Source organism: Falco naumanni, chromosome 2 (assembly GCF_017639655.2).
Source record: "Falco naumanni isolate bFalNau1 chromosome 2, bFalNau1.pat, whole genome shotgun sequence".
NCBI classification, from domain to species: Eukaryota; Metazoa; Chordata; class Aves; order Falconiformes; family Falconidae; genus Falco; species Falco naumanni.
In genome coordinates, this window is record NC_054055.1 from 10,048,995 (window position 1) to 10,067,912 (window position 18,918).

The 18,918-nt window shown below is 39.6% G+C and overlaps 1 protein-coding gene across 1 annotated transcript in view; it reads left to right on the forward strand.

Annotated features, from left to right (window-relative positions):
* TMEM135 (transmembrane protein 135) overlaps positions 1-18,679 on the forward strand; it is a 187,920-nt gene extending 169,241 nt beyond the window's left edge. The window contains exons 8-15 of the mRNA XM_040583550.1: positions 694-840; positions 3,055-3,124; positions 8,876-9,043; positions 12,394-12,457; positions 13,153-13,229; positions 14,886-14,984; positions 16,101-16,168; positions 17,763-18,679. Coding sequence (XP_040439484.1) covers positions 694-840; positions 3,055-3,124; positions 8,876-9,043; positions 12,394-12,457; positions 13,153-13,229; positions 14,886-14,984; positions 16,101-16,168; positions 17,763-17,895 — 826 coding nt within the window. The 3' untranslated portion in view covers positions 17,896-18,679. The remainder of the gene's footprint in view (positions 1-693; positions 841-3,054; positions 3,125-8,875; positions 9,044-12,393; positions 12,458-13,152; positions 13,230-14,885; positions 14,985-16,100; positions 16,169-17,762) is intronic.
* Positions 18,680-18,918: the final 239 nt, after the last annotated feature.

Here is an 18,918-nt window from a genome sequence, read left to right on the forward strand (position 1 = left end):
ATGAAACACTCCTATGGCAGCGTGCATTCTGAAATCATAGAATGGCAAAAGTTTTTATACCTTTCATCACCCTCAGCGAGGCTGCCACAGTATAGCAGAACTTGGATTATAGTGCAGAGCGTTAGGAAACATCTTGCCATTGTGTCCTCCGTTGCCCTTGATACACAGTAATTCTACACCTAAGATGAACTGATATATTGACAATATCAACTCTGGGTGAAGAAAGAGGGCTGAAGAGGAAGCCAAGCAAAACAAAGTTGTTGCTCATGGTGGGAGTGAAAACATTTTGAAGATTTTACAAAACCGATATTTTATAAAAACATTGTAGTAATTACCATCCTTTATGCAACCCCATTTTTCTGGAGATAATTGAGATACTTCATATGCCTTTTTATTTTCTTATTTAGTGTTCCTCCTGTCTATGAGAGATGGACTTCCCTAGTAATGTTTCTGTTCCTAGTTTTAAAAAATTCCTGGCAGCAATTGTGACCGTTATCTGAAGTTTAAATATAAGTTGGTGGAGTGATCTTTTCAAGGAGATACAGGGTTTGGCAGCTGTATAGGATGTATTTTCTTTTGCAGACCTGTGGGTAACTTCAAGCTTGTCGTACAGACCTGCACTGGACTTTATGTATTTCTTTGAGTTATTTATGTAACTGTTGCTTTGTTCTTTCTTCTTTTCTTTTGTTTCAGGTTCATTGTGGGGAAAGAAGAAATCCCTACTCATTCATTTTCACCTGAAACAGCATTTTCAAAAATAGACAGAAAGATAAAGCATTGTGAAAAAATACCACAGCCGATGAACATACTGGCTCTGACAAAAAAGCTCATAGACAAAGTGTGAGTCAAAAGAGACAAAAAGAAGAATAAAAAAAAATTAATCATTCTTACTTAGCTCATTTTTATGCTTTGTTACATTGTATTTGATTAATAATACTTTTATTTTGCGTTTTAGTGTTTTGCATTTCATTTTTACTGGGTAGTGAGCAGTGACAAATGATGAACTCCAGTGAAAGCAAAACTTAAGACCTCTGTGTCATAGCTGTGTCTTGCAACACACAGTTGTCTAACAAGGGAGGATAAATGCAGTCAGTTCTGAGTGGCCAAGTGGTGGTTGCTTTTCCTGCAGTTTTCAGCAAAACCAGCTCCTGGCATGGTTCTCATGGTGCTAGTAGTGATATTAAGGAGGGGAAATTGCACAGCAGCAGACCTTACGTAGGTCACTGTAAATGACTGTAACATCATCTTTTTTTGGGGCCTACATCTTTGTATTGCATAAAGGAGAACTGCCTGAGAAGAGGATTGGTAACACAGAGGAGAACTGCCTGAGAAGAGGATTGGTAGCACATGGCCTGCCTCCACTGTCAGAAATAGGAAATTGCAAAGCAAAAAGTGAGCCTAAAACTGTTTTGCACGAGGTCAGTGAAGTTAGGTAAGATAGGTTCCCTCCCGGTCTACAGGATCCCATTTATTTTCCTTTAGCATGAGCTTAAAGAAATGACATCAGATAGCTTTTCAGCCTATATGTTCAGATGATGTACTTCTGCTGTGCTTGGTATGTCCGCTTTAGGCGTGTTGCGTACCACAAGAGTCATTCATTTACAGGGGAAACTGAATAAAAAGTGGGCTAGAGGTCTGTTCGTTCGTACCACACGTATGAATCTCCACTTCCACTGACCTCTCCGGGCGTGGTTTTATGACCAGATCTTTACCTGTTGACGTGCAGGAGAGAAACGAGTCTTCCAAGTGCATTGTTTTCCCGAAGCAGCGGCTTATCTTACTTGTTCAGACAACGAACAAACGTGAAGTGACCTACATCCCATGGCGACTTCCCGTGATTTGCTCTAGCTTTTAGTTGAAAAATGTGAGAGAGGTCAGCAGTGGTTTTCCAGGCATGACTGTATTAGACAACAAAAGACCTACAAGGAGAAGACAGCTCCAGCCACGTGCAGATTCTTTTAGCTGAGTTGCTTATACCTGTTTTGTCTTAAAACCCTCTTGTTCAGTTTGCTAGAGATAGTTTCTAGCTCTTCCACTGGTCATTAAATACAAGGATCAAGAGACTGTGCATGGAGAAGAGCGTGTTTTCTTTAAGGTTTTGAAACTCCCAACTCAGACATTCAGAAAACTTTCCATTTCCAGCCCTAATGCTCTCACAGGTTTCTCTTCCATATGGTTCTTTTCAATATAATTGAGTCTAAATGCCTGTAACCTGAGCACATTCTCATTACAATTTTTGCTACATAAACTGACCTCACAGATGATTTATGGCCATTAGACTTTACAGTACACGATTCAAAACTTCCAAAATATTTGAAGCAGTATATAAATTGTCTAATTTATTTTGCATTAAAACTTAAATACTTGGCTGTAGCAAAATATAATGTTCAGACCTGGTGTGACTTTATGTCTTTTTAATTCTACATAACGCAGGGCTAACAACTGTTCAATCCACGCGTCCCACCATCCCAAGCCAGTCACTTTTTAAATGCTCAAGGTCAAATTCTCAGTCCGAAGTAAGAGCTACGTAAAAATCTACACAGTAGAAGAAATAGCCCAGAAGTGGAAGGCCTGTAATTGAGAGAATTCTCACAGGGTATCTCTGTGCATTTCTATGTTCCTCCTTGCCCTCCAACGTGCCTTAGAACAGCGTGAAAGATGTAAGGACACAGATAATGGCTGCTTGGTCAGAAACCCTTCCAGAACCTTCGAGCAGAGCAGAGGCGAACCAGGGAGGGTCACAGCCCTTCTCCCTGTTGACCACAACAGAAAATTTGTTCTTTAATTTTGTATTTAATGCGTAGCACTGCAAGAGGTCGGTTCTAAACAAGTGTGCAGACACTTCTTGCTGTACAACTAAAGTATTTTGAGTTTTTATTGTTCTTTTATGGTGTCATAAAAGTTCACGGTGCCCTTTGGTGGGGAGTATGGAGAATGAATGGTGGGAAAAAGAGCACTTTATGTATTTTTAGGTGAGAAATATTTATGAAGTCTCCTGTTGATGACGCTGAAAACAGCTATGAGTTAATATGTGTTTCATTGTGCTTTTTGCAGGTGCAAACATGGCCCGAGGCATAGATGCTGTAAACACTATGGAGATAATTGCATCTCGTATTGTATTAAAGTAAGTGCAGAAAAAGTTAGATTGACAAACTCTGGCAAAGAAAGGGTAAAAGTCTTTAGTCAGAAAAAGCATATACTTAGGAAGTGAGAAAGCAGCCTGTTACTCATTCTCCTATTGAAAATGTGACAAGCCTGAAAACAGATTTTCTCAATTTAGAACGGGGTGAGGGGTGGGGGTGGTTAAAGTTCTCTGGTCTTCCAGATTAGCTGTAGTGAATGAATAACATCAAGTGTGTGGGAAAAAATGGACTAGCAAGCGAGGAACTTGTTTTAACTATGTGATGCACTTCACGGCTGAGCCCACTTGTGACTCCACCCCAAATCACAGAATTAATAAAGCACCTGGAATGCGCTGCTTTGGCAGGCGGCGCGGGTCTGGCACACGTGCAGCTGCGCGGGTCTGGCACGCTGCTGCTGGGCACTGGCTCGCTCCTCCCTCCATTTATTTTAAGGGCTCAGGGTAATGAGAGATTGGTCACAGTTGCTGCACCCAGAGAGAGCTGTTTATGTCCAGTGGGATAATTAATTCTCCGTTATTAATGTGATCGGCGCATTTTTATTTTTTTTTTTCAGAGGAGTACTGCGTAGAGATTTGTTCTGGCTGGCGTTGGGTGGGCACAGGTGGTACCACCTGCTATGCCTGTTTTAGGAGCTGGTAAGGCTCCAGAAGATCTCAGTCACTTAATAACGTACCCGTCTTTATACACGCAGCAGCAAAAATGGTTTTAATTATCTTCAGATACTTGTAATAAATCTTACTTTCAAAAAAAAAACTTCTTAAAATTAAAATGTATACAGGTAGTGTTATCTCAGAAAAGCTACGCTCTAACTTTAGCATCGGAAGAAACTTAGCAAACGTTTATTCGTGTGTGTTTATTAACACTATTTTGTGTTGTGTTAACACTTCTTTTTACACTGCAGTATGTTAGCGGACCACTGCGTAACAGGGATATAAGTTGTGCTGGAGTTCATGGGATTTGAGATGGTGCTTAAGTGCTCTGCTGAACTGCAATGAGAATACGCATTTAGAGCATTCACGAATAGGTCAGGGTAGATAATGTCGCTTTCCTGTTGTAGGTGTGACACATATTTAACAGAACCCAGATTAAAATTGCAATTTTACAACCTCTCACCGCTCTCTCGGTCTACTCAATGCTCCGTTCACGGGCTCTTTTCTTCCAGGCGTAACATCTTTGTGCACACAGACTTTCCTCTTGCTTTGTGCTTGCTCAGTGCCTTGCCCAGTGAGCCCGCTGTTCCGTGCCTCCTGGCCTGCTTTGTCTCCCATCTCCCGAGTGCTCCTGTTTGGTCAGCATCCTCTGGGGAGCAAACATTCCCTGTGCCTCCGTTTGCGGAGTACTCCGTTTTCCCCATAGGTATCAGTGTCTAGCCTTCAGAATCAATGCCCAAGACTGCAGCGAATGTAAGATTTTTTATTATTTTGAAGTGATTTTATGGGTGGACGTGCTGCATTTCCAGATCTCTGCTGATAGCAGTGTCTCTTGGTGTGCATCTTTTTTTAATGAGTGCCTCGCTGTAACTTCAGTCTGCTGCGCTTCTACATAAAGTGCTTTCATCTGGCATATTTTACAGTCATTAGCTCTTAACTACTGTTAGTCCATACTTGCTTTCTGAGCTTTTTACTAATCTCACACAAAATCCTTATGCATTCTGTACTGCATGCTCAGCAGTCAAATCTGTAAGTAGCCTCATAACGCTACTATTCTGCAAGTGCAGTTAGAGCAAAGAAGTGAGGATTTCTGTTTCAGGGTTCATCATGGAACTGGTGCCTCTTCTCCATGGAAAACTGTCATCATCTGCTGGAAGAATGATTGTGTGTGTGAGAATTCGTGGGGTAAAAAGAGAGGTGATCTGACCGTTATGGAATATAATGAACTAGAAATGCCTTTAAAACAGAAGGGTGGCTGAGAAATAGGCGGTAGTCTTGTTGAATTACTGTAGTTGAGAGACCCAAATCTAAATTCAGGTTATGAATTCCTCAAATCACAGCAGGTCGTCCCCACACTACTCTCTCTGTCCTTTCTTAGGTGAGTGGGGAGATGTGTTAATGGTTAGAAGAGCAGAGAGGAAAAAAAGGAAAGGGGAGATACTCAGGAGTCTTTGTCCTCTTTGGTTCTCTGTTCAGCATCATTTTGTTCACATTTTATATACCCTGGAAAGGTGATGAGGGGAGAAGAAAACCCAGCTGATAATGGAGCTGAACTAAGTCTCGACCTGACTGAAAATAAATTAAAAAAATTAAAAAAATTATAAGGCGGTTCTCTCTTTAGAGAAACCAGTTGTGCATTTAAACTGTACTTCATTCTTGTACCAGTCTTGTGTAGTATTTTAGTATAAATTAGTTTTGACTACAATAATGCAATCAGGGAAATGTCACTGAAGTGGTAGCCAGATCTTTGAATTTCCTGCTTTTTCTATGACCTTTTTAAAAAATTAAAACATGAGTGGAAAAATTGATTTTTATGTATTTGGATTTTTAAGGATCTGAAATTCTTAAAATATTTTTAGTTCTCTCTGTGGCTGTTCCTGGAGTTGGTCAGTAATAACTGTCAAGTGGCACGATTTGAGCATGTTCTTTAATTCCTTATCTGTAAGGGAGCTTTCGTATTTGGTAATGATCTGATGAGCAGCTTATTGCCAAAATTTCCTCTTTGTGCTATATTTTCACTCTACTCTTGAACAGCTCACCTTCTCATTGTCATATCTGTGCTTTAATTGTTATTGCATGCTCTTTTTCTCCTCCTTCACATTCAAATGCAAGTTACCTTGTTGACGTAATCCATGACAGTTTATACGTAACATTGACTGATGACATACCAGCTGATTTCATAGATTTCCCTTCAGATTTTAAATACTTACAATGCTTTGGGTTTGCAAATGTCTGAAAAGAGCTACCAGAAGCAGTCAAACAGTATTTCTCCTCTTTTGGATTCCATTTGAGTGCAATGAGGAGACATCAGCCAGCAGTAGTAGTACAGTTGTCCATTTTTACTGATGATGCTGTGGATGACACCAGATAACCCTCAGGACTTATCTAATAACTAGGATGACTGAAAAGAATAAGAGATATTTTTTTTTTCCTGGTGGCTGTAGTTTCTGCGTTCTGTCTCCTGAAGGAACACAGGCTACTGTATACCAAGACCAAATTTTAAATATCTTAACTAATTTACTTTAAACATCTTAACCAATCCCCAATATATTGCAGCAGGTTGACTGAATTTTAGTATGTTGCTGAATTCCATTTACGTGCACACACATGCTTTCCTGAATTCGAGTTGTAGCCAGTATCTTGACTGTATTACTCACTTTATCTGTTTCTCAAAAGGCAAAAAAAAAATCTTTATTCAATGAGTTTTGCAGATACGTAGTTTCACTGTGCTGCTACTACTGCCTGATCTGAGTCCCAGCTCGAAATCTCTGTGGAAAAACGGTTCTTAGCAGAGATTTCTTCACTCACTTATGTTTATTATAGTGTACTCCTGTTGTTTTCTACCTCCGTTATTACTTGAGATCTTTTTATGGAAGATAAAAGTTACAATATTGTGCATTGTTTTAAGATGTAATACTTTCTGTGACTCTGAAAAACACATACATGTGTGATGTGGATTCACCTGGAAACACAGAAATGAGGAAATGAAGGAAGAACCAAAGGTTCCCAAAAGGTTCCTAAAAGCACAAAGAAAACAGGAACTGAGCGAAGCTGAGCCTAAACTCTTAAAATTCCTTAGGCAGAGCTTGGGGGTCCCACAGTGTATTGCCAAGTATTTCTCCAAAAGATGTCTGCAAATTGCATTAGCTATCCCAAACTCCAAAATGTTTCTGTCTAGGAGAGTCATTTGTGGAGAACACTGTATGGGCTTTCATAAGTGCCCCTGTAGAGTTCAGGGAGTGTCTGGATAATGCTTTTAGTCCTATGGTTCAGGGTTTTTTAGGTAGCCCTGCGAGGAACAGGGAGTTGGACTTGAGGATCCTTATTGGGTCCCTTGCAACTTGAGATATTCTGGTTTTCCATCTAATGAGCTAAATAGGAAGATTTTGTACACTGCTTATTGCTGTTTGGTGCACAGCAAAACAAAGCCTCAGTCCTTAAGTTCGGCACTTCTAAGTAGGCTACTAATAGAAATAAAATTATGGGTGTATGTGAGCGTTTCCAGTTGGAATTTAAGTGCTTCCTAATGCAGTGTTCCTCGCCACATCAGAGTAGCGTTTCTTACAGCTGGGTAAAAATGTCAAATGTACCATACTGTTGTTTGTTCGCTTGCTTTGGGCTTTGTTCGTGACTGCTGGGTTTAGGACTTCATATTTATCTAATGGTACCTGGTATCATAATCATCTCATTATTTTGGAAGAGGAGGGCTATGTACTTCACGCTACGGTCCTTCTTCATTTTAGGTGCAAATACATGCTCGTCTTAATGTTGTTTTAACTACACAAAATTCACAGTGCATTTACATCTCTGCCTACCTCACATACCTTGCAGTAGACATTTGCATTGCACGACCAGAAAGCACCGGGTCATTAGCTGTTCAGTACATACAATTTACAATAGCAGGCAGAGAAGTGGAATTTTTTCATTTATGGCTACTGGATCATCAGATGAGACAATATATTTTCTTCCACTTGATTCTCATAAACCACATCTTGAGCAGCAGGGAGAGTAATTGCTTCAGGAAGAGTTTATTACTGGATGTTTAACCACAATAAAATTTTATGAGCTTTATGATGCATTATACAGTTCTGTAGGAGGCAAAAATGTTTTGAGTTTCAAAGGTTGCTCAATCAAACCCTCTGCCAGTTGTCCCTGTAATGGGAATTGTCTCGGTGTCCCTGAGTATCTAACAGCAGGATTCATGAGCATTGGTGTCCTGCCTTACTTGCCAGTGGCGAGTGTGAGGATAGTTTTCACATAAGCATCTTCCAACAAAAAAATGGACAGATTTTATTCAGGATGTTTACAGAGAACTTCAGCCACAGGGTAAGAATAATGATAGGAAGCTTTGGAGGAGGTTATAAGAAACTCAGGAGAAAAATCTTGAAAGAGAAAGTCAGTGTGGTTTTGTGACATGATATAAAATGATATGCTCCAAGGTGGAACAGTAAGAAAAATTTGTTGGAACCCATGTTATCCTTTCTCAGTAGCCCTGCATGCAGTCTCCCTTCCAGTTTCACCCTTTCTCTCGCTGCAGGCATCATTCAGCCTCCAGTCTAGTTGAGGGAAAGTATGTGAGCACATGCCAAGCCACCAGGGTCAATTTCTAATTCTCACACCCTCTAATACTTAGTTTTTGTGGATTTTTTTTCCTCCTTTAGTGCTTTCTCCAGACATTTGAGTGTAGAAGTGCTCTTTTTTTCCACCCTGTTACTTTCCTCTGTATACTTCCTTGTGGTTAAAAGCTGGTCAGTAACCTGGAAATGAAGTCATCAGGATTATTTCAAAGGACAGAATTCTGTAGCAGAAGAGAAATAGTTTGTCCCTTGAGGCCATGCAGGTATTCATAGAAAATAAAGTCGAGTTGATTGTCTATGTTTTTATTGCCATAGCTGTTTTACAGGGGAATCAGCAAAAAAAACTCCGTCTTGAGTTTGAAGGGGGGGATGCATTTTACGTAGTGTCTGCAGAGTGGGTTTTAAACTGCTCGATGTCAAAAATAATACTTCTGTAGATGTTTTTGCTCTTCCTTTTTCTGAATTTGTGGTTTCTTACCACAAAATCTTTCTTTCTTTTCTCTAGGGCTTCATTAGGATGTTTAGCATCGGTTACCTGATCCAGTGTTGCCTTCGGATTCCATCCACCTTCCGGCATCTGTTCACAGAACCATCTCGACTACTTTCGCTCTTCTACAACAAGGAAAATTTCCAGCTTGGAGCTTTTCTGGGATCTTTTGTCAGTATATACAAAGTAAGCTTATACAGAAATTACAAATACCAGGCTTTTTATTTCATTTTTCAGAATATCACAAAGAACTAAAAAGTCTTAACTCCTTAATATTACTGATGCTTTTTGCTACAGCATGTCACTGACAAATTCTATAGTATTACAGTAATCAAATTGTTAATAGAAAACCAGTCTTCCGTTCTGTGTCTTTTTTCTATAATTTCTGAATAAATCTGATTAATTTTGCAGCACGGTATCAGGATCAGAAGGTAGAAACTACTTCAGAGAAAGCAAATTCAGATTTCCAAAGGACTTGCTGTTACACAAAAACATTTTAGTGCAGACACAAGCAGTGACTGCAGTAGCAGCAGTCTTGCCAGAAAGAAGCCATTTACAGATTTTTTTGGCTTGAATATCTGGAATTCTTACTTGACGCTAAGTAGCAGGAGATTGCAGCACTTATATCATGTGCAGCTGAAGAGACATTGCACTTACCACTTGGAAATCTACCCTTCTACACCATTATAAGATGATAGATTGCAAACTGTTACACATTCATACAGCATTGGCGGAATTAATCAAATTATATTTATGTATGCCAAAAGGGAATGTGACAAAGTACACGCCCTGAGCAAGAATATATTGCATAGTGCAGTCCTGAAGTGGCTTTTGCACTTTCATATTCTTAATCATGTGTGTCATTCTTCAACGGCCACTTTACTTGCTCTGCAAATTTAAGATAATTCTGCATTATTCAGGTAAATATTACTTTCTGAAAATTTAAAAACAGGTGTTATTTGTAAGCAAAACAGCATTTCAGTCGACTTGCAGTCAGTTTGGACGACAAGAATCTGTAAGGTTACAGAGTTTAAAATTTTTGATGGCAAAGTGTGAGTGGACTAATCAGTTTATTTGAAAAATAATTTTTTCTTCAAACTTTTACGAAAAGAGCCTTTAAAAGTAAAGGTATTTAATTGCAAAATCTGAAATATTTCTGATGTCTTTTAAAAGCTCCAACTGCAAAGTATAATTTGGTTCTATAGATACGCATTCAGTGAGGGTGACATCCTCTGACCTTTAGTTATTAAGTACGTGCTGGGCACGGGTGAGGCCGCACCTCGAATCCTGGGGTCAGTTTTGGGCCCCTCAGCACAAGACAGACCCGGAGGGGCTGGAGCGTGTCCAGAGGAGGGCAACGGAGCTGGGGAAGGGGCTGGAGCACAAGTCTGATGGGGAGCGGTTCAGGGAACTGCGGGGGTTTAGCCTGGAGAGGAGACGACTCAGGGGGGACCTTATCGCTCTCTACAGCTGCCTGGCAGGGGCTGTGGGCAGGTGGGGGTCGGTCTCTTCTCCCAGCAACAAGCGATAGGACAAGAGGAAACAGCCTCAAGTTGTGCCAGGGGAGGTTTAGATTGGATAGTAGGAAAAAATTCTTCACTGGAAGGGTGGTCAAGCATTGGAACAGGCTGCCCAGGGAAGTGGTTCAGTCCCCATCCCGGGAGGTGTTTAAAAGGTGTGTAGATGTCTTAGGGACATGGTTTAGTGGTGGACTTGGCAGTGTTAGATTTACAGTTGGACTTGATTATCTTAAAGGTATTTTCCAACCTAAATGATTCTATGATTCTATGATTCTACTTTCTGTTCTTATTTGCGTTACATAACTTACACAGATTTGGATTGCGTTATAATTTCCTTCCAATTTGAAATAAGCGTGTAGGGCAGTGTAGACTGTAGTCATTCCAGAAGACTGGACCGCAACCAAAAAAAATTGAATGCTTGATGCATTTTGAACCCAAAGGAATTGCATTATGGACTGCTTTTAAAAAGCATCTTGTCCCTAAAAGCAGCCCAAAATGTCATTGTAGGACTGTAGTAGCTGTACTAATAAACTTTGTGTTGTCCTTACCGTTAATGTCAGCAAACATAGTTTTGCAGAAAATAAACTGGCCGTGGTAGCCTGGTTTCCATGTTTTAGACTACTTTACAAATTCGAGAAGGGAAGTTGACTGCCATAATTGCAATGTATCAATGGCTTTGCAAGGCATTTATTTATTAAAAATGCGCGCTGTAAAATAGCTAGTGAGATCACATCTGTGGTACTGTGTCCCTTTTTGGACACAGATATTACTTCATTTCTTCTTTTAATTCGAATGTCTTTTTCCAATAGTGGTTTCACCTGAGGGTTTCACCGAGATGATTTTAGGACCGGCTTAGACAAAGTGCAAGGAGAAGCTGGGAGAACTGCATTTTAAGCTGGAGAAAAAAGGCTCAGAGGAGTTTGTATTGCTACCTACACCTCTTGGAGGTGTGCTGATAGGATGAAAGGGAACAGATAGAAGCTGAAATACATTATAATCCAAAGAAATACAAGGAAATATGTTTTCATGTGAGGGCAGCCAAATACTGGAAGAGATTGTCCTGTGAGGCCGTGTATTCTCCATCCTTGGAGATGCTTAAAACTCAACTGGACAAGTTCCTGAGCTATCTGCTCTAATTAGACCTGCTCCAGGCTGGACCAGATGATCTCCAGAGGTCACTTCCAACATAAATCATGCTTTGATTCCATGACAAGCACACATGAGATGGATTAAGAGGCTGGCACACATATCTCAAAGTAGACGTCAGTGGACTGTCCCACTGAATTATATAACATTCTCTCGGTGCCATCAGCACCAGATTGGGCCTTAATAAGCAGATCTCAAACCATTTGGAAGCAAACAGAAATTTAGCAGGGGTACAATTTGGAGACAAAGCCTGGGTTTCCAAAAGAGTTGCAAAAGCAAGACAGAGGATGTGGCAGATGTAGAACAGTCTGGATCATTTGATAACCTGTAGTCATCCCAATGAAATGTATTTTAATGCAGCCCAAGCCACAATTACTTACATCCATTCTGGCCTGAACAGCTGTGTATTATTGTCTGTGTCAACAAACAGGTTATTATATGTGTTTCACCATGTCTTTTAATCATACGCAGTTCTGACTTTTTAGATGGATGTGTTAGGCTTGTTCCAGAATTTATTGGACGTGTGGAAAAATCTCAGGGTGTTTGGTGTGTGGTTGAAAACAGACTTTATCATTCAAAAAAGTCTAGACAACTACAGCAAATGAAGATGATGTGGATTCAAGATTAGCTTTGGATTTAGATGGCTATTCAAATTAGATTCATTTGCTCTCTGATTTTGAAAGAAATGGTAGCGGTAAACTGAATTAAAACACTGAAATTTTTCAGGTGCTGTGGGTGATGGGTATTGTCACTAGGCTCTGAATTTATACTGTGCACTATGTTACTAGCTTATGTAGAGCAGTTTTTTCCAGTCTGTGCATTGTGAAAGAGAAGTAAGCAGGGCTAATCCTGCTCTCTGTTTACTTGCAGGGTACTAGCTGCTTCCTGCGTTGGGTACGAAACCTCGACGATGAACTTCATGCACTTGTAGCTGGTGAGTCCATGAAAAGAAGTTTATATTGCCTCTGTTGGGACTCTGCAGATATTTCTCTGGTCTGTCCTCCCATTCCCTTTTCAGGCTTCTGTGATGAAAATAGGACTGTGTACATCAAGGTTGTGTCAAAGTTGCAGTGGCATTACAAGTGGCTTCAAATAAAGAGTTGCAATTACATTTGTAAGGCACGTTCAATCAAATGGTGTTTTTTTACAATCTGCTTCAAGGACAATATAGTACTGTATGCACGAATGTAAACTTGTCCTTTATTTTCGAACTGTTGAGATGTGAAGTTCAAATACTGACTGTTCCATACGTGACACACATTTGAAAGGGATGGCTCCACTGGATCCGAAGAAGGACCCTCTTGCCATGAAATCTGGGGGAGGGAGCAGGCCCTTCCCTGCTTGTTTGTGTATCGATCAGGTGCTGAAACCTCAGAGGTTTCTTTTTTTGTGGGATGAGAGAGGAAACGATACTGTGCTCCTGAACACTGAACTACAGAATCTTTTCAGGGTTTCAAAACTCTTTTTAGTGTCATAAACCATATTTTGATGAGCAGCACAGGAGTGTCTGTGAATTTTGTTGTGGCAGGCAGCAAGCATAATCTTGTGTGGTGTCCATTGAGCTGACGTACTGCGACAGCAACAATAAATCACAATCTTAACAATACTTTTGTTTTCTAATTGTTACAGGGTGTCTAGCAGGAATTTCCATGATGTTTTACAAAAGTACTACTATTTCGATGTATCTGGTGTCCAAATTAGTAGAGGTAAGATAGTACCCTTATAACAGAGTTCTTCATTTCATCTGTTTTTTCAAGGCAGAAAAAGAAAGTGAGCTTCACAGGCTTTGTCGGACAATTCCAGTATAATACAAAGTTGTGTGGCAGCGGTATGTTTCAGTATGTGCGTGCCAGGAGGCAGTGCCATTCTGTGGTCTCATTTCTTTCCTATTTTCTTTTCTGTGACTCATTTTATAAGTCCTTTACCCACTGGTCTCCACGTATATTCTCCATGAATTCTTTTAATCTCCTGATAGCCCTTTGCTTTGTAGCTTTTACAGATTTTTTAAATCTGAAAGTTCCAAGAATGCCTGTTCTGCCAGAAACATAAATCAGACCTAGTCCTTAATTGCAAATTTATTGCCAAAAGCTACAGCTTAACTTCCTGCCTTTGTTCCCTAATTTTGGCATTCAACAGTCTAAGATAACTCAAAATAGCTTAGGCTTCAGTCTGTAGCTGGAGTTGTTTGTCAGTATACTTGAATTGATTGAATTCCCAGCTTTGCAATGAACTTCGTTCTAATTACTGTTTTTCAGGCTTGAATTATTTCTATGAACTTGTTAAAATTAGGAGCCCGGGGAGGGGGGGAAGTTTGTAGAGTTTGGTTATGTTGATTATACTTTGCTAACCAGCTTTTGATTTCTTACTGTGATTTTTCCATAAAATCAGGACTTAGTCATGGTTATTTCCCCAGAAGCACCACTGGAATAAGCTGAGACCGTTCTCTTATTATGCATCGTCCCCAAATCACAAAGCTTTCTCCTGCAGACCTGGAGTGCCTCATTCCCCTAGCGATATTTATCCACCTCCATTACCAGAGCAGAATTCATTTCAAATAATATTAAAAGAAGGAACCTTTCCCCACCCCCCCCCCCCCCCCAAGCATAAAATAAACATTAAAAGGGAAGATATACTCTGTGTATTCTTGCTCTTTGTAATCCTGGATTAAGCTCTGAAGGTAGTTCACATGTTGGTTTTATGAAAGCAAATCTGAGTTACCCATATTGACTTTAAGAACACCAGTTGTAAAAAAACAATATTATCTTGTATTGGTGATGGTTTTCTCTGGAGTTTGAGACATTGTGGCTACAGTGAAATAAGAAAAGTGCTGTGTGTTCTTTCTTTCTTTCTCTCTCACTCTTTTTTTCTTTACTACTTTTATCATCTTACGCAAGCCAAGGATAACTGAGCAGAGAGGCGTGTGCTGCTTTGGAAGGTCAAGCTGTGCTCAGGAAAATAAACTTTACATGTTTTCTCAGAAAGTAAAGTATGTGATTTCAAGCTGTTTAAGAACAGTGAATATTCACTTTGTTGGAATAGATATTGCACTGTTCTTTTGCTTTTTTAAAATGAAGACTTTAACATAGCAAACTTTCCTTTTTTATCGTTAAGACCTATACCACCCTTTTAACACCCAAGCTGTTGCTAGGTCCTGTTCTGTGCATTAACTGCCTCTTATTCTATTGATTGTGGGTACCTTCTATACACTATCTCAATCAATGTCACATCTGTGGACATATATAAAAATGTATGAGCATAGGTTAGTAATGTTGGCATGTTTTTTTAAAAAAGGTTAAATAAAAGGTAAAAAGCTACTTCTACTTTATTTTGTTTCATTCAGCATTTTTTATCGATATTTATAGACTATCTACTTCAAAGGCATTGAAGCAGGGAAGGTTCCCTATTTTCCTCATGCAGACAGCATCATCTATGCCATTTCTACATCGATATGCTTTCAGGCAGTAAGTATGTTGTCTTCTAACAAAACATGAAGTTCTTTAATTCAAAAGTCAAATGAAATGGGGAGCACAGGGGTTCAGTGATACAGAAAAGATGCTGTGATGTAGTGATTCCAGCAAGATGCTGTGAGTCGGGGCTCCTGCACCTTGCTTTTGAGTATCACTGTGGGAAGATCATTTCTAGGACTCAAATTTCTCATATGCTTATAGCTGAATAGATTATACAAAGCATTGAATTCTTTGGACAGGATCTTAAAATGCATTTACACAGAAGATGAGCATAAATGTGTGGACTTTCTTAAGCATATGAAAGAATAATTTCTCAAGGAGACAAAATATGTATTATAATACTTACAGGGTTTTCTAATCAACTGGAAGTTTTCACTTTCACCTAACTTGAATTAAAGCTGCCTATTTGAAAAAAATCTGAAAAAATTAGGAAGAAGACCTGCAGGTTTACATTTGAAACAAGCTGCAGTTACAATCTTTTGCACTTCCCAAGTCAATTACATGCCTTCACCCTCGGTCTTTTTATTGGCTGCATCAGCTAGAAAAGCTCCTTCTCAGTGGTACCCAAATTACTCTGCTGTGCTACTACATCTCCCCATTTCTAGACCTTCTGCTGAAACATCCCACTGAATGTTTTCTGGACCTCCATAACTAGATGTCTTTTTTGTACCCCTCAAAGTGAACTGATGTTTTAGTGCTTGGGATGTGCCTGAAGGTCTGTGGCATTGCAATCTCCAAAGTACTATTGGCAAGGACCATTGTCGGAGGCTAGCAGAAATAAAGTTCATGTGAGAAAAGAGGAAAGGCTTTTTTGTAATTGCCACCTTCAATTTACACCTCTTTGTAATTGCCAGTCTTCAGTTGCCTTAGATGGTCTTCTGGGAATATCAGTGGGTGCTGGTGGTGTAGAGCATTGAATTCAGCTGTGAGCAGTTTGTCTGCTAATAGTGCTGGACATTGGCAGGTGATCACAGCTGCTTGATTTAAAAACAATTAAATATATTTTTTTTCCCCATAACCATCCTTTTACTGGTTTTGTCAGTGTAATGTAGCAGATGAGGTTTTTGCCTGACACCATCAGCTGGCTCTGACAGAATCCTCTCCTTGCAGGCTGTCATGGAAGTTCAGAACCTGAGACCTTCGTACTGGAAATTTCTTTTAAGACTAACAAAGGGCAGGTATGTAATCAGGGGTATGTTACGGCTTGTCTAAACACGTCATCGATCACATTCAGCTTTCTGTGTCATTCACTGTCATTTGCTGTCAACAGCAGAGCCATAGGAGTACATAGGGGCTAATTTCCCCAGTAATTACTCTGCTTTTCAAATTTTTTCAGTCCACTTGAAGTTCTTTGCTGCTGAAGCAACATTACTAGGTTTAGTTTAATAATGGGAGCAAAGATAAGACTAGTTAGCAGATGAGTGTTTTACTTGAAGCCTTTTTTATCTTTAGTTCCCTTGGAGAGTGGAATCCTTTCAGATTTCAGGGTAAACAGCTATGCAGGTTGAAGAAATCACTTAGTATGTACTGTGATCAGCAGCACGGTATTACTACACTTTTAAAAGCATTACTAGAAATGTCAGGGTATTTCCTAAGAATAGTTTGAAGATTCAATTTTTTTGTATATTTAATTTTTTATATTTTGTTTTGTATAGAACATCTATTTCAGTTGGGAAAGGAGTTTTTTTCTTGGAAAACTAGTGAAAAATTTTCACTTATTATAACCATAAATTTACACTGTGACATCTTGCCGGATATTTTTCCTCTTATTTGCTGTGGGGATCTAAAATGCTTACCTTTTAAAACAAGTTTTGCTGTAACTGACTTATAAAAATACAATTTAGTGAAGTGTACGCTACTCTACTGATGTAATATGTGGCAGAAACAAGGCATCCAAATCTCGATGTAGATCAGTTTATGAATGAGATAATAAAAGGTAACGTTTGTCGTGACAGTGAGCTCTCCAGACTATAAAAATAGAAGTGAAATCAGAGGCCAGTTCCTGGAGCATGTTGAACTACACTCCCCATGGCACAGTACGCTCTTAGCTGGACAGGAGGTGACTGAATACATGGCTGGTCGTAGTGGGAGGCTTTCCTTGGGATGACTGGAGGCAGTGTGCAGGCAACCCCTGAGGCCATGCAAACATGATATGGGGGATGATGTCAGTGCAGATGTCCAGTTTTGGCTGCTTTTTCCCCTCTTGTGCTAATCCTAAAATTGCTTTAGCTAAAAGAGAGGGGAAAGAAGTTCTGTTCTGCTCATTTCTTTTATCTGAAGCAAATCACTGTAATAGTAGTTTTGACACTCTCTCCATAAAGGCCGTTTCTTTTGACATTTTGTAGGTCTTTCACTGCACAATTTTGAAGAGCAAAGAAATGGAAATAGCTTGTAACGCCAATAAAATTGTTACCTAGCCTTGGGCAGGCATGCCCAGTTTGCTCTGCTGGGGTGAGGGAGAACAAGAGTATGTTTTGGTTTGACCTTTCTGGTGGAGTAAAAAGTAGAAGGGCACTCTGCTCCTTTTCACAAGTTGTGTTATATAAAGTGTATCTACACAAAGCATTATTAATGAGATATGTCAGATGTATTTTTTCAAAAATCTTTATTGCCCAAGATGAAAAACTTACCATCTCTGGACAGTGGAGGCTGAAGCCTGTATTTGAAAAATTTGGGTTGTCTTTCATGAAATGAAATAGTTTTAACAACAATTGTATTTTTTCATAAGTAAATGAGTAATCTGTTCACACTGTCATGTCTCTTCTTTTTCAGGTTTGCTCTCATGAACAGGAAAGTTTTAGATGTATTTGGTACTGAAGCATCTAAGAACTTCAAGGATTTCACACCTAAGCTTGACCCAAGATACACTGTTGTACCACCAGAGCTACCACTGGAGAGGTCTTGAAAACGACAGTATATCTTGGCATTGAATGTGATCAGCGTTTTGTCCTGAAAAGTCATGTATATGGAGGAGGGCTTGGGCTCCACTTCAGTATTATTTCAATGAGAAATGCTTTTTACCAATCAAAAATACTGAAGCTTGGTAGGAAGGTGTGGCTTAGTGATGAAGCCCCTTCCATAAGCAGAAAATATTTCTGGATTGCTGTAGTTGGTTGACAGTATGGTAGATTCCTGAATGAATTAAACAAATGAGTAATATATTTAGAGAAGTAAAACATAAATATGCATCATAATTTCAAAAATTCTGTAGTTCGTACCAGTAGAATATTCTTGATAAAACTAGAAGTAACTCTTAATTCAGAAAGGAAGACAATTGGCCTAGTTTAGGTCCAAAATTTTGCCTGATCTGTTGCAGTTGGGTGAAAATACCTTCTTGGTTTTCTAAATTGTGTTGCTGATTTATCTCAGAAGAGCCACCACCCACTCATTATTTTATACAGCTATGGTTGCAAAATAAGGCATTCCTCAGGAAAAGAAAATGCACAATTAATTCAGAAATCACATTCCAGGGCTTTAAATCCCACTGACAATACAGACAAGGAAAACAAAAAGGCAGCACCGATGACTGCTGCGCTGTGCGGAGCAGCAGGGTGTGGTGGTCAGCATCTGCCAAGTGGAAAATGACAAAACCGGCAGAGGAAGGAATGAAACATTCCAGCTTCTGAAATGGTGCTGGAAACAGCAGACAGTTACGAAAATAAAAAAGCCCAGTACAAAACAAAACAAAACAAAAATCCCCCTTCCAAATATACTGAAATTAAGTGTTTCTTTTTAAAGGGCTTGACATTGTCGTGTTAGATGGCATTGGGTTGTTCGTCAAGCTGCAACGCCAGCCAGCATTTCAGGCATTTCTTTAAAAGACAACTGACCCCTGAGGTTACACTGGTACAAGAGAACAGTTTTGATGATCGTATAAATAGTATTTTTGCCTTGTACTCGGGTGAAGAGTGGTTTTCTGTCAGTCCAT